At 48.6% G+C, this 14400-nt stretch overlaps 1 protein-coding gene across 1 annotated transcript in view; it reads right to left on the bottom strand.

Annotated features, from left to right (window-relative positions):
- ITPR3 (inositol 1,4,5-trisphosphate receptor type 3) overlaps positions 1-14400 on the bottom strand; it is an 82597-nt gene that overhangs the window by 65016 nt on the left and 3181 nt on the right. The window contains exon 2 of the mRNA XM_074936463.1: positions 874-944. Coding sequence (XP_074792564.1) covers positions 874-944 — 71 coding nt within the window. The remainder of the gene's footprint in view (positions 1-873; positions 945-14400) is intronic.

Raw genomic sequence — 14400 nt, 5'->3', positions numbered from 1 at the left:
TATGGAGGGGATGGCACGATGACGCTGCCTATGATGGCATGCAGCCGACCTGTGACTGCTAGCAGCAAATATCCCCAATGGCCGGTGATGGGACACCAGATGGGGAGGGCTCTGAGTTACTACAGAGAATTCTCTCTCATGTATCTGCCTGGTGGGTCTTGCCCACAGGCTCAGGCTCCAACTGATCACCATATTTGGGGTCAGGAAGGAATTTTCTCCCGGGTCAGACTGGCAGAGACCCTGGGCGGGTTTTGCCTTCCTCTACAGCATGCGGCACGGGTCACTTGCAGGTTTAAACTACTATAAATGGCAGATTCTCTGTTATTTGAAGTCTTTTGTTTAAATCATGATTTGAGGACTTCAGTAACTCAGCCAGAGGTCTATTACAGGAGTGGGCAGGCGAGGTTCTGAGGTCTGTGATGTGTGGGAGGTCAGACTAGATGATCATGATGGTCCCTTCTGGCCTTAAAGTCTGAGAGTCTAAGAAGCCAGAAAGGCTACAATGGTGCAGGATGATTATTTCCCAGCTTGACAGCCCTGGAGACTGACAACTCTGTCAATGCAGAGCATGTGTGGCAGCAGGGCAAGCTTCCCCCACAATGGTGCACAAATGGCATTCCACCCTAACGCAGAGAGGGGCTAAGGATCTACAGGCCATTCAGTCCTTGGCCTCTCTGCTCAGGCTGCCAATACTGGCACCAGTTAACACGGAGGAGATGGAGCAGGTTTGAGATACTGACGCCCATACGACTGCTATAATAGAAGAGTGCAAGCTGGGGCCCACATTCTGAAGCAGAAGGTAGCATGCCCTAGTAGTAGGCTTCATAAGGAACACAACAGTAGCCGCTCCCCAGGCACCACGTGGCCTCTTACCCCGGAACTTCTTGGGTGGATTATCCAGATCGCCAGCTGCCGGCTCCACCACACACCGATCATCCACCAGCCTGGAAAACAAGCAAGCAAGCAAACATTTCAGAGACAACGACATTACAGCCCATTCAGCGAGCTCAGCGGCCTCGCCACAAACCACAGAGCTGCCAAAGAAGCTGTGCTATTGTCACATGTTTCAGGTCTAAACGTCGCTAACGTTACACAATCCTGGACCCACAAGACGACTTCCTGTGTTGTCAACCTAGATATCTGGACTTCATAAATACCTATCACCATAGCAGTTAAGTCCTCAATCAACTTCTACTGGTCAGGATCCTCCACCATATAAAACCTCCTGGGGTTTTCACCATCCAGTGTTATGGGCTGCACGCTTGCCCATCTCTCAGTCCCCTAGGATGAGCCACTGCAGATATGCATTGCTGGCAAAGCTTCTGATGTTCTATATTGAGAATGCCCCCACTAGAACGCCTCTGCAACTTATTTACCAATCCAGGCGGCAAAATCTCACATATAAATCCTGAAGGTGCTACTGAAGGGGAATCCTGTACTTAGCTTGGAGAGACTCTGTTGCCAAGTATGGCACAGAAATAGGTGGCTGAGTAAACAGCCATCCTGCCTCCTGGAACACCTAGGATTCCTGGCAGTATTTTGGAGCTTCTGCTTCTAACCCCAGCACAACTCGGTGGACAAAAAAAAAAAAAAAATGAACCAACTGTACAAGAGGGATAGCATGAGACACAAAGATGGGCTCCAGACTGGAGCTTTCCCAAAAGTTTGGGACTGTTTGGATCCAGGGCTTTGCCCTGGGCCTCTCTGTAAAACACATCCAGTTAAGTGAACTGTTCTGAAGGGAGTTTTGAGCTCAGTTCTCATCTTCTCCAAACCAGTTCAACCATCCCCTTGTTTTAGCCTGCACTGCTCTGGCCCTTTGTATGTAATTATTCCGCCCTGATATAAGAATTCAGGATCACATAACTTGGTAGGCAAGCGTCCTGTCTTATTAAATGTGCAACTCCATGCTCCTTGGGCCTCGCAACTCTAAGTGTTACAGCCTCCTTTTCTTCATGCTTTCGGTGGGTCCTCCAAGAGCCACCGCTCATCTTATTTCTACGCGAAGGATCTGATATTATTACTGGGAAAAAGCATGCAATGGCAATACTGTTATGCAGTGGGGCTGGAACAATTTTTATAGTGAGGGTCCTGAGAGCCATTGAACCAAACTGTAAACCCTGTACATAATGGAAACCACTTCAAGCCAGGGGGTGCGGCAGCCGCCCCAGTTCCACGACCTGTGCTGTTGTGGATGAATAGTTGATACTAAGAACTAGGGAATCACACACTTCCGTGCTTCTGTCAGCTAAGCTCACTGAACTCAACAGGGACTCTCATCCTTCCATTTTCTTCACCAGGTCGCTGTGTGTCCCGCCCCCCCTTCCATCCCTCTCTATTTCAGAGACCCCAATACCACCTCCCTCATGCCCAGGTCTCTGCATGTCCCCCATTCTCCCCTCACACTGAGGTGTGTCCCCTCAGTTTTAGGGGCATATGTAAAAACATAAGTAGTTAAACTTGTATAATTTCTAAAGTGTTGAAATAAGCCTTTTCTTTCTGGCTGGGAGATCAGTCATTCAGGATGTCAATATTTAAAACTCTATTTAGATAATGGGCAGAGATGAAATGAGGGTATTATGCAGGAAGCTATTAATGGATGACATCAGCTGATGCTTTGATCTATAGACAATTACAGACCTCATTAAAGATGATAGGTCTGCTAACCAAATGCCCGGGGCTCCGTGTTCCCCCTATTTCCTTCTTTTGGGCTTTTCTGATTTTCAAGAAAATCCACAGTGTTCTGCCCTTTGATGCCTAAAACTTTCCCTGACATTTTGGCATTGATTGGATATGGTGTTCAGAAGTTATTTTGCTCCAGACAGACAGAGAAATGCCATCATGTTGAGTGTAGGACTTTACTTCACCAAACAGACCAAAGCCAGACCTCCCTCCCCAGGATACCTGATCCAAAACATGCCCAGATTTTGTTCTGCCAAACAAAATAACTTGACAGACGAGGGCTTGCAAAAGCAAAGCCGCACCCTGTTTTGCCCACCTCTCATCTGAGCATTACTCAACTGCTGCTCCACATGCCTCATCCTATCCACACACACCACCTTGTAGGCGTCAGGATCTCCCCCAGGCCCTGCAAGGACCAGGCATAACTGGGGAACAAGCTCCTCCAGTGAGGCAAGCCATACCTGCTATGCTACTTCATCTTTCCATCCCGGCCATTTAGAAGAGATATGCTGAGGGAAACTGCATGCTCTGGTAAGCACTTGTCTGCCAAAGGGGAACATAAGAATGGCCACACTGGGTCAGACGAATGGTCTATCTAGCCCAGTATCCTGTCTTGTGACAGTGGCCAATGCCAGGTGCTATAGAGGGAATGAACAGAACAGGGCAATCATTGAGTGATCCACCCCGTTGTCCACACCTAGCTTCTGGCAAAGAGAGGCTAGAGACGCTCAGAGTATGGGGTTGCATCTCTGCCCATCCTCCTTAATTGTCATTGATGGACCTATCCTCCATGAACATATCTAGTTCTTTTTTTTAGCCCTGTTATAGTTTTGGCCTTCACAACATCCCCTGGCAAGGAGTTCCACAGGTTGACTGTGCATTGTGTGAAGAAGCACTTCCTGGCATTTGTTTTAAACCTATTAATTTCATTGGGTGACCCCTTGTTCTTGTGTTGTGTGTGGGAGTAAATAACGCTTCTTTATTCACTTTCTCCACCCCATTAATGATTGTATGGACCTCTCTCATACCCCCACCTTAGTTGTCTCTTCCAAGCTGAAAAGTCCCAGTCTTTTTAAATCTTTTCTCATATGGAAGCCATCCTGTACCTCTAATCATTTTTGTTGCCCTTCTCTGTACATCTTTTTTTGAGATGGGGCAACCAGATCTGCATGCAGGGTTCAGGGTGTGAGTATACCATGGATCTATAAAGAGGCATTATGATATTTTCTGTCTTATCTATCCCTTTCCCAACAGTTCTTGACAGTTAGCTTTTTTGATTGCCGTTGCACATGGAGCAGATGTTTGCAGAGACATCAGAGGCCCCCGCCTGCCGCAGGCTGCTTAAGACAATGGGGCTGAATTCAGCCCGTGGACAATTCTTGGAGTGGCTGGAGGAAGGCAGATGGGATGCAGACTCCAAGGGATCCGAGATCAACCAATGGGCCATCATCAGCCCTCATGCACAGAGGGGGAACGGAGGCAGAGAGAGATTAAACAATTTACCCAGCATTACCCAGGCATTTGTGGCAGAGCTGGGAACCGAACAGGATCTCGTGAGTCCTGGGCCAATGCCTTAACCACACCACCACCCTTCCTCGCGGGATTGTGCCACCTGGTTGCACCAAAGTAATCTCACAAGTGGTTTTGCCACAAGCCTGCAGCAGGACATGACACCTCAGAGGACTGACAATGGCATCCAGGGACTCAGAGGTCTCTGGTTCCAATCAGACACTAACTGGCTTGCCCAGGCCAAGGACTGCACTGACCCACACAGACTACGCTCCTCTCTCCTCCCCTTGAGGCTGCTGCTCCAGCTCAGCGTGGAGACACCTCGGGGGGGCTGCAGAACGAAGCTTGGGCTGCCATTGCCCGAGCTGAACTTGGTCTGGGCATAAAGAGACTCCGTTCCCACCCCCGCTAAATTCTGTCCTCAGTACACGACCATGGGCCAGCCCCCTCTCTGCAGTAACCCCATTGCAATCAAGGGGATTATGCCACGGAGCAGTGCAGCCCAATTTAATGTTGGCAGGTAGAATACAAGGAGGGAAAGCTTCCCAGAGCTCTGCCTTTTGGGGCAACCCAGGTTAGCACCACCCAGCACCTCTGCAAGCGCAGCTCAAGCCTTACAGCTTGCTTCCCCGAGCTCAGACACCACCAGCCCACCTCTGAAATAGCCATGAGCCGGAAACCCACTGGCAGCATTCGTGTCCGAGCTCCTGGCTACAAACTGAACGCACCGAGCAGGGCTTGGGCCTGCGCTTATGCACGGACATTCCCCAGTGTCTGCAAGCAAGCTGGATATTCGGTTTGCAGAGAACTTCCCTCTTCCCCCGTGCCTGAACTGCTCTCCACCAGCAACGCTCTGGCTGTGGGGAAAATGCCTTTCGATTGCTCCATCCCAAGGAATCTGGACTCTGCTCTAACTCATGGGGAGCCAGGAGACTCGCAACGAGAGGAAAATGCCACGGCGTCCTTGAAATAGGAGGCATGGGCAAGCGGAGACCAGAGAGGTGATTAAAAAGAGAGAGAAAGCCGGGAAGCCGCTCTCAGTCACACTGGTATTAATCTAGAAGCCACTCTGGATTGACACCCGTGTGTCTCAGCGGTCAGAATCTGGCCCAAGTCTTTACCAACATCTCCTTCAAGTGATCTCTGACCTCTCCCTCTTCCTTCCTTATTTGCTGGAAGCCTGGGACAGGGACACGGCCACTTCCTGTTTAATTCTCTCTGATGTCTTTTAAAGCTATTGCAACAGAAGCTCTCAGGTGCATCAGAGATCAGTACAGCACCTGGCACAACGGGGGCCTAAATTAATAGTAATAAAGTTCCATCTGCCACCCTGATTCTGCCTGGCCCTCTCCCCATTCTCACCCAGCTACTCAGCAGCAGGTTTGAGGAGAACGACCCTCCAGCAGTTGAGTTTATTGGGAATTGGTCACACGTAGCTCTGTCCAGTAACCTCCGCCAGGACGTGGGTTACAGGCAGATCCTGTGAACTGGGAGCCTGATACGAAGTCCATGGAATCCACGAAGACGACTCCCAGGGACTACACTAGGCTTTGGAGGAGAGGACGTGGGATCGGGTGGGCACTGTACTGAACCAATGCAATGTCTGTAAACCAATGCTGCACTGCAAGGAGGACGATTGTGCTGCTGGAGTTGTAAATGACGTCAGAAGTGCATTCAGCCATGGTCAACTCCCGGGCTACCGTCATAAGGCTTGTGAGCCTCGGAGGTGTTCTTCAGGCACCAGCTCCTGGAGTCATGGGATAATACAAGACTCTCAGCTTTCACTTAAAAAGAAAGGCAAGTCCCTAGCCCTCTGGTTGCAGAGAAAAGCTTAAAGGCTCAAAAAAACAGAAAGTAAATAACCCTTCCCCTCCACCCAATGTATATTATTTTCAAATCTCATGATCTTAAGTCCATCTCATGACAGGGGGTGGGGAGGGAGGCTGACTCATGATGTTTGAGCACATGGAGTTGCCAATAGCGTGGATGTGAAGGAGACTGGACAACAGGGACACTTTCCCCCAGGCCAGCATACTGTCTGCACCGTGCTGCTAGAAGCAAGCATGTGCTGCTGGAGTCTGACCTGGCATCAGAAGAGTGTGGCAATGCTGGAGTCTCAAAGGGGTGGGGGTAGGCACAGGCCAGAAAGGGAGGGGAAAGAAGGGAACAGAGGGGAAGGGGGAGCCAGATACAGAGAAATGGGGCAGAGAGGGAAGCTTCATTTTGCACAGCACGCACAGAAGTGGCGGAAGTGCAATGCCTCAAACAGGCCCGACTTCAGGGCTTGGGGGTTTTATTACCCAAGGGGGCGGTTTTCTCAAACAAACTTTGACTGTAGTCAAATGGCAGCAGTTACACTGCAAGCAAATTAGGGGGGTTTCCCCCCTTATCTGTAGCCCAGGCTTCCTATGTGTACACACTTCCTCTAACGCAGTCTCCCCTCCTGCCTTGCCGTTCCCCAGCTGTAGCACTAGGAGGAAAGGGCAAGTAGCAAGAGATACACGAGAAGGGAGAGTGCCCGTACTCTGCCCGCCCAGCTGGCTACATGCACACTGGGAACGCAGGTATGCAGCACACACACAGAGCCTGGTCGGGGGGTCCAGGCAGAACTAGCACGGACTTCAGTGTGGGCTCGGCCTGAGTAAATCCCAAGGGAGCAACATTAGACTTGATCTCTGGAACAGGAAAAGTCTCCACTGCACCTGCAGCCATGAGCAGCTAGCTCAGCAAGAAGTGGAACGAGGAGACGTCCTTAAATGACAGCAGCCAGAATGATATATACACTCAGTAGGGACCCATACTGGGCCTGCAGAAATTGTCCTTGCTCTTTTGTATGCCTAACTTCATCAAAAAGCTCTACGCAGATGCACTTGTCTCTCTCCCTCCCCGCATTGTCATTCTGGATTGCGCTCTGATAAACTGGGAGCTTACTGGCTGTGCTACTGACTCATTGCCTGTCCTTGGGCAAGTCCCTTCAGCCAAAGTTTTCAAATTTAGAGCTAGGATTTTGGACGGAGCTGACAGGGTTCAGTCAGTCCAGCATCTATCCCCCATGGACTGTCAATGAGCTTTGGATGTCTGACACTCTTAGGCTACTCAGTCCTAGACTAAAACCAGATTTCAAAAGGTATTTAGGTGTTTAAAGATGCAGCTCCTAAAGCACCTGAGCAAAGTGGGCCCCTAATTCCTATTGATTTCCAGGAGGTTTATGTGCCTTTTTCTAAAGGATCTGCTCTAGGAATTGTTTGGAGGAAGTTCTCTGCCCCACGCTCTGCAGGAGGTCGGACCAGATGATCATAGTGGTCTCTTCTGGTCACAGAATCTGACACTAAACTTCTTTGGTGCTTTTCAAATCCCCGTAGGTGCCTAAATAGAAGTGGCCTGATCGACAGCAGTTCTAAGCACCCCCGGCTCCCACCGACTCCGGCCAAGTTCAAAAATTTGGGCCTTAACCGCTCTTCACCGGCATTTACCAATCCATAACACAGGGTTAACAACATAGACCTAGCTCGCTCCAAGTCTAAATCCATTAATGATCACAAAGTGGTTTCAGCTCCTTAGATCCTGGGATTACAAACTCTGTAGGAATCCAGAGTCTTATTTTTATTAAGCTGGTACCCTGAAATAACGTTCTCCCATAAAATACCTGAAAACAAAGGCTCCTCAGGCTGTTGACATGAGTCATCTGTAATAGCGCAGAGGCACAGACATGACTCAACTCATGCCTGGTATTAGATGCTACTTGTTGGTGTGAGAAAGCTCACACAGGTGGAGCTATCCCTCCTATTAGAAGAGTGCAGAGATGTGGGGGCCAATTTACATTCTGGATTTGGATAGCTGCTGGCAGGGCACTGGGGTGCTAAGATAGTTGCTAGAGTTGGTCAGTAAATGAGAATCAGGCCTTCAGCGTTTAAGCATCTGAAGAAAGTACATTGAGAAGCAGCAGCCACGAATGTGTTTGTGAAACAAACAAATCAAGCCACCTTTGAGTAAATTTCACCCTTTGGGAGGTTAACCAATGTAGGGCCTGATGCTGCATGGTGTGGTTTATTGCCCTCCATCCACAAAGCACATAAGCATCTGATTAACTTTAATATCCACAGGAGTACTTAATGGGACTACTTGCACACTTCAAGTTAAGTGCGTGCTTAAGTGCCTTACTGGATCGGGGCCAGCATGCTTGTCCCATTGCAAGATCAGGATCAAGCTTTTAATGGATAGTTCAATGGAAGCAGCAAGTGTCAGCACTTGAAACACATTTGATAGGCCCCTAACTTTCTCCCGGGGGAAGTCAGCCAGCTGTGGACTATATGCAATCACCATATAGGACAACGCTAGCTCTCAGGAAAAAGCTTAATACCTTTAAGAACCATTTGGCCAGCAAAACTAGATTCCTAGGGAAGATGAAGAGTCAACAGTTGTAGCTTTCTACAGAGGTGCATTGAGCTGGGGGGGCTTTAGAGAAAAAGGGGCCAAATTCTGCTCTTAGTTCCCTGCAGTGGCATCAGTGCATTTGAAAGCAGTTCTGAGCCCTGTGAATTCAAGCTTGCTGCCATGCAGCTGAGACGGACTATCCAAGTTTGCAAGCCAAGTTACAGTAGGGGGGTAGCACTCCTCTAGTTAAGGTGGAGACAAATTCACCGTTTAACGGCCAGTTTTCTTAAGTGCCCAAAATAATTGTACGAGTAAGCTGCAGCTTACTCACAGATACCCTGCATGAGTCTCTCTCCCCGTAGTGAGGCCTGCACATGTATTGGCCTGGATCCTGGCAGCTGCATTAGAATGGTGAACCTGTCACATCCCATGAGCCATAAATTATTATTACTGAAGCACTTCCAGCGGCTCAGCTGCAGGGAAGTACTGAGTTTGTGGCTGTATTTCTTATTGCTTAAGCCACAGCTCCGGGCAGAGTCAGCTCAACTCCTCTGGAGCCCTTTCAAAAACCAACCACCATGCAGCGAATGCAGTGCTGACGTCAGGGACCTGCTGGACAACGCTGAAGATTAAGGTCCTCTCTTCACAGAGTGGGGACAGCACAGACGCTTTTCGTCCCACCTTTGGGAGCCCTGTTCTGACCTTCGCCTCTCTGCAGAGGCTGCTAGTAACGGCATTGCATTAATGCTGGTTCTGTCACACGGATACCTGTACTCTAAGCTCTGGACCAAAACCAGCAATGCCTCTCCCACGGGTCACAGTCACCAGCTGAAATTAACTATTGGGCCTTCCCAGCCTCGGCTGGATTCAAGGCAGCCAGCTGAAAGCAAGAGTCTCTGTATCCCTTTACCAACCCCCAAGCCAGCCAGTCCCCTATCGGCCCACTGAGAACTACACCACTCTGTCTACAACCCCTTCCGAGAGGGACATGTAGAATCACAACGGTGCCAGCTACAAAAGTGGGGCTGTTTGTTGCTCTGAGGCTGGCTCAGTCAATGCCAGGAGGAAAACACTTCCTCTGTGTCTCTCTCTCCTTTTAACTGCCTGGAGGCACGTGCTCTTTGACCCCGTAGGTAGAGTTACCCTTTACCCAGCTCCATTTCCCTGAACCGCCCCACCTCTTCAATCCACCTGCAATCACAATAACAGTTATCAAAGGCGTGATTTCAAATTAAACAGACACTTATTCAAGTATGTTTACACACAGCCCTTCCCCCCTGCGAGGCCCGGAATATGCAAGATGCGTGCCCAGTGACTCATGCCCACTCGCTGCTTGTCCATGAGCGCCATTCTTCACGTGGCTTAGCTGACGAGTCCCAGGCATTGTATCCCCTGGAGACCCCTGAAAGGGCTTGCTAATGGGCGTGGCCTGAATCAGCTCTCTAACAATCCTTCTCGTGAGAGACTGAGCCCCAAAGGCACTTCTGCGCGGCCCTGGTTTGGTTTATTCTACTTTGGCCATTAGAACTCAGGGTTGGAAGTGAGATGGCAAACAGCAAAGAGGCAGAAAGTGATTAGAGCCTGGGCTCTAATCCCTGTTTGGCCTTGGACTTGCAGTGTGATCACATTTAAAAAAAAAAAAAAACAAAACCAAACCTCTGTGCCTCAGTTTCCCCATCTATAAATGAGGATAATAATTGTTGGTCTTTGAGTTTGAAATCCTTAGATGGAAAAGCCTATATCAGTACCTAGTCTTACTTACTACTAGCAAGAACGCCAGGGGATTTGTCACATCTTGGGGACACCTCTCCAGATTCCTCACCAGGATTTTGAAACCACCAAAGAAGAGACTATCCTCCACAGACTCCTCCCCAGGTTTTACAGCAAGCCCAGTGCCAGGCTTTATGCCTCTAGTCACTGCTGGGCAAGGTACCCGGGCAGGGAGGATCCTTAAAGCTCAGAATTCTGTACCTCGTGAGCAAGGCTCCATGCTTGGTTTCAAGCAGCTAAACAATAGCCATAAACCAGGATTGTGGGGAGGATGAGAGCGCGCGAATGAGTCACAGGACAGATGTTGCACTGGTGGAAGGGTGCTCAGATGCTACAGCGCGGATGGCAGTAGCATAGAACTGACCAGACCTGCCCATGTGGACTTTGGATGATTGGAGGGCATGGCTTAAGTGTTGCCTTAAGGCGGCACTCCAGGAAACAGGTCAGCTTTCCCACGATCCCACTGTCATCTTTTAGTGCTTTGTGTCTCTTTCCTGGAAGCATTTTCCATCCCCAAGAAGAAATAGGGCACCTGGGGATAGAGGTGGTATTGGCCTCTGATAAGTTCCAGCAGTTAAACGCTCCCCAGATCACTCTGCACGGGATGCTTTTAATGGTATTATTACTTAGCACTTAATATGTCAAGGACTGGGAGGGGTCCTCAGTGGTTAGGACTCCTGGGTTCCATGTCCAGCTCTGGAAGGAAGATGTGCTCAAAGCAGGAAACTGAGAGGCAGGATTCCTGGGTTCCTGTCTCTCTCCTCAGCCACCGACTCGCTGTGTAACCGTGCGTCATCTGTACAGTGGCCATAACAAAGATCACTCCCTCACCGTAACATGGGGGTTGGGAGGCTTTCTTCTTTAGTGTCTGTAAAGACCTTTGAGATTTTCACTTGCAAGGTGCCATCTGAGAGAAGCATTAGTACTACAGAGGGAGATTTGCCAAAGCAGAAAGGGGACTTAGATGCTGAAAGTCAATAGGAGTTGGATGCTTAGCTACCCATTACGCTTTTATAAATCTCATCCTGAAGTGATCTGTAGATGTGGGGCAAGGAGTGAACGGGTATAAACTATTAGAAACATTCCCTAAGTGGCAAACACACTAGAAGGATTAAAGCACCAATGAATTGACTCAAGCTTTTCTCTCCCGAGCCCTTTGCTTAGCAAAGTGTGTGACACGTAACTCCATGACCTTTGCAGCTGCTTTTGTCCTGGGCTGTTTGAAACCGCCGTTTCTCTAGACATCTTTTATGGGCAGCAGCCAAACAACTTTCAGCAAAGTCATGCAGCAGCCATTCCCCTCGGTTCACAAGTAGCGTCTAATCAGGCCTGGAGGGGAAGATTGAGATCAGGGTTCGGGTTTCTCCATCAAAGGAGCTCCTGGGGGGCGTACAGCCAGATAAAAACTACCACAAAGTCTGGCACCATTAATACTTCTCCCCCCGCACTTTCCTCCACTGAGTTAATGGGAAACCTCTAAAACACTAACTCTGGTTAAACACTATGCATCCAATGAAGTGAGCTGTAGCTCACGAAAGCTTATGCTCAGATAAATTGGTTAGTCTCTAAGGTGCCACAAGTCCTCCTTTTCTTTTTGCAAATACAGACTAACCCGGCTGCTACTCTGAAACCTGTCACTATGGTTAAAGGGTGTCATTGCAATGTTGTTTAGCCCTAGGATAATTTTCCCCACACATTTGGTCACTGCCACTATCTTTGGAGATCATCCTTTCATTTCTCCAGGGAGTCTTTAATTACCTCCTCTCTTTGTTCTAACTTGGTCATTTCTTCTAATTTAAGCATTCTGGCTAGTTTTATGCCCCAGTTCAGCAAAGCCCTGAAGCACATGCGTTGGTTTGAGAATGTGAGCAGTCCCATTCCCTGCAGTTGGGCTATTCTCGACTGAGCCCATGACACCACAGGTGATTCAGGGGAACAGCTTGTCTAGTGGTTAAAGCAGGAGACTGAAGCCCTGACTGCCCTCAGCTCCCATCGAAGTCAGTGGGAGTTAAGGAGGCTCAGCATACTGCATAACTCAACCCTGGGCGTTAGGGTCCCGAGTTCTATTCCTGGTTCTGTCACGGAGAGCCCTTAGGCAAGTTTCTTCCCTGCTCTATACCTCAGTTTCCCTATCTGTAAGATGGGGGTGAATGACACCCGCCCCCCCAGACAAGTGGGGATTGCGAGGCTTAATTAACATTAACGAAGGCCCGGATTCTGATAGCCTTACTCCACAGGGGGACCCACTGATCTCAGTGAGGTTGTTTGAAGAGTAAAGTACCATACAGCATGGATAAAGCTATCGGAATCAGGGCAAAGTGCTTGGAGATCTTCCTGTGAAAGCTAGAGAAGTGCTGGTGTTTACTCTTAACAAGGGTCTCCATTCATGGACACCACAGACCCCAAGAATATAAGCTCACACAAGCCTCCATGCAGCCACAACAAAAATTTAATCAGGTTCCCTTGCAAGGTAGTGATATAACTTGCATTCGTGTGTGTTTATATAGGACATAAGCCTAGAGATTAGTTGGCCAATAGGTTCCTTGGCTGCTACATGCCATAACAGATAGCTCAATGGTCTATTTTGGTGGCAACAGCTTGATCATTAACTGTTCAAGATGCCGCTTGGCCATATTCTGGTCAAATTAGAATATAAGAGCCGCCATACTGGGTCAGACCAAGGGCCCAGTATCCTGTCTGCTGACAGTGGCCAATGCCAGGTGTCCCAGAGGGAATGAACAGCACAGGGAATCATTAAGTGATCCATCCCCTGTCGCCCATTCCCAGCTTCTGGCAGAGGCTGGGGACACCATCCCTGCCAATAGCTATTGATGGACCTATCCTCCATGAATTTATCTAGTTCTTTTTGGAACCCTGTTGTTGTCTTTGTCTTCACAACATCCTCTGGCAAGGAGTTCCACAGGTTCACTGTGCATTGCGTGGGGAAAAAATACTTTTTTGTTTTAAACTTGCTGCCTATTATCTTCATTTGGTGACCCCTGGTTCTTGTGTTATGAGAAGGAGTAAACACCACTTATTTACTTTCTCTACACCAGTCATGATTTTTTTAGACCTCTATCACATCCCCCTTAGCCATCTCTTTTCCAAGCTGAAGAGTCCCAGTCGTATTACTCTCTGCTCATATGGCAGCCGTTCCATACCCCTAATCATTTTTGTTGCCCATTCTGAACCTTTTCGCAATTCCAATATATCTTTTTCGAGATGGGGTGACCAGATCTGCATGTAGTATTTAAGACGTGGGTGTAGCATGGATTTATATAGCGGCAATATGATATTTTCTCTTATTATCTCTCCCTTTCTTAATGATTCCCAACATTGTTTGCTCTTTTGACGGCAGCTGCACAGGGAGTGGATGTTTTCAAAGAACTCTCCACAATGACTCCAGGATCTCTTTCTTGAGTGCTAACAGCTAATTTAGACCCCATCATTTTATATGTACAGTTGGGATTATATTCTCCCCTTAGAAACGCACACACAACTCCCATTGCCTCCACTAACAAATCATGCTCGTGTCCAAGGGCAGAAGTTGGCCCGGTGCCTTCCATCCCACCCGAGGCTCTGAGCTGTAGCAGGGAGATGCTTCCGCTCCATGTACTAACAAGAGAACAAGTCCCACAGTTTAAGATTACCCCTAGAGAGATGGTTCACCATAGATAGCAACAATCACAGAACTTCAGCCAGGGCAATTCCCACTTCATAGACCCTTTTTAAAAAATAGTTGTATTACCATAGCATCTAGGAATCCCAGTCATTGTGCTAGGCACTGTACAAACCACAGAACAAGACAACTGCCCCTGCCCAAAGAGCTTGCAATCTAAATAATCAAATCATCAAGTTCATCCCCCTGCACGCCTTTGAGGATTGTTCCTTATACACTATTCCCGGGAGTTCTACCAGTCTCCTTTTAAATGACTCAAGCAACTACTTCCCTCAGGAGATAATCCTGGTTTGTGTTCTGCTCCCTGTTACAGCCACTAAAGAAATTCTCTGGAGGAGGAGATCCAAGTTCCAATTCACCTGGTGCATGTAGCCATCCAACACCAA

Source organism: Natator depressus, chromosome 21 (assembly GCF_965152275.1).
Source record: "Natator depressus isolate rNatDep1 chromosome 21, rNatDep2.hap1, whole genome shotgun sequence".
Taxonomy (NCBI): domain Eukaryota; kingdom Metazoa; phylum Chordata; order Testudines; family Cheloniidae; genus Natator; species Natator depressus.
This window is presented reverse-complemented; position numbering and strand designations above follow the sequence as displayed.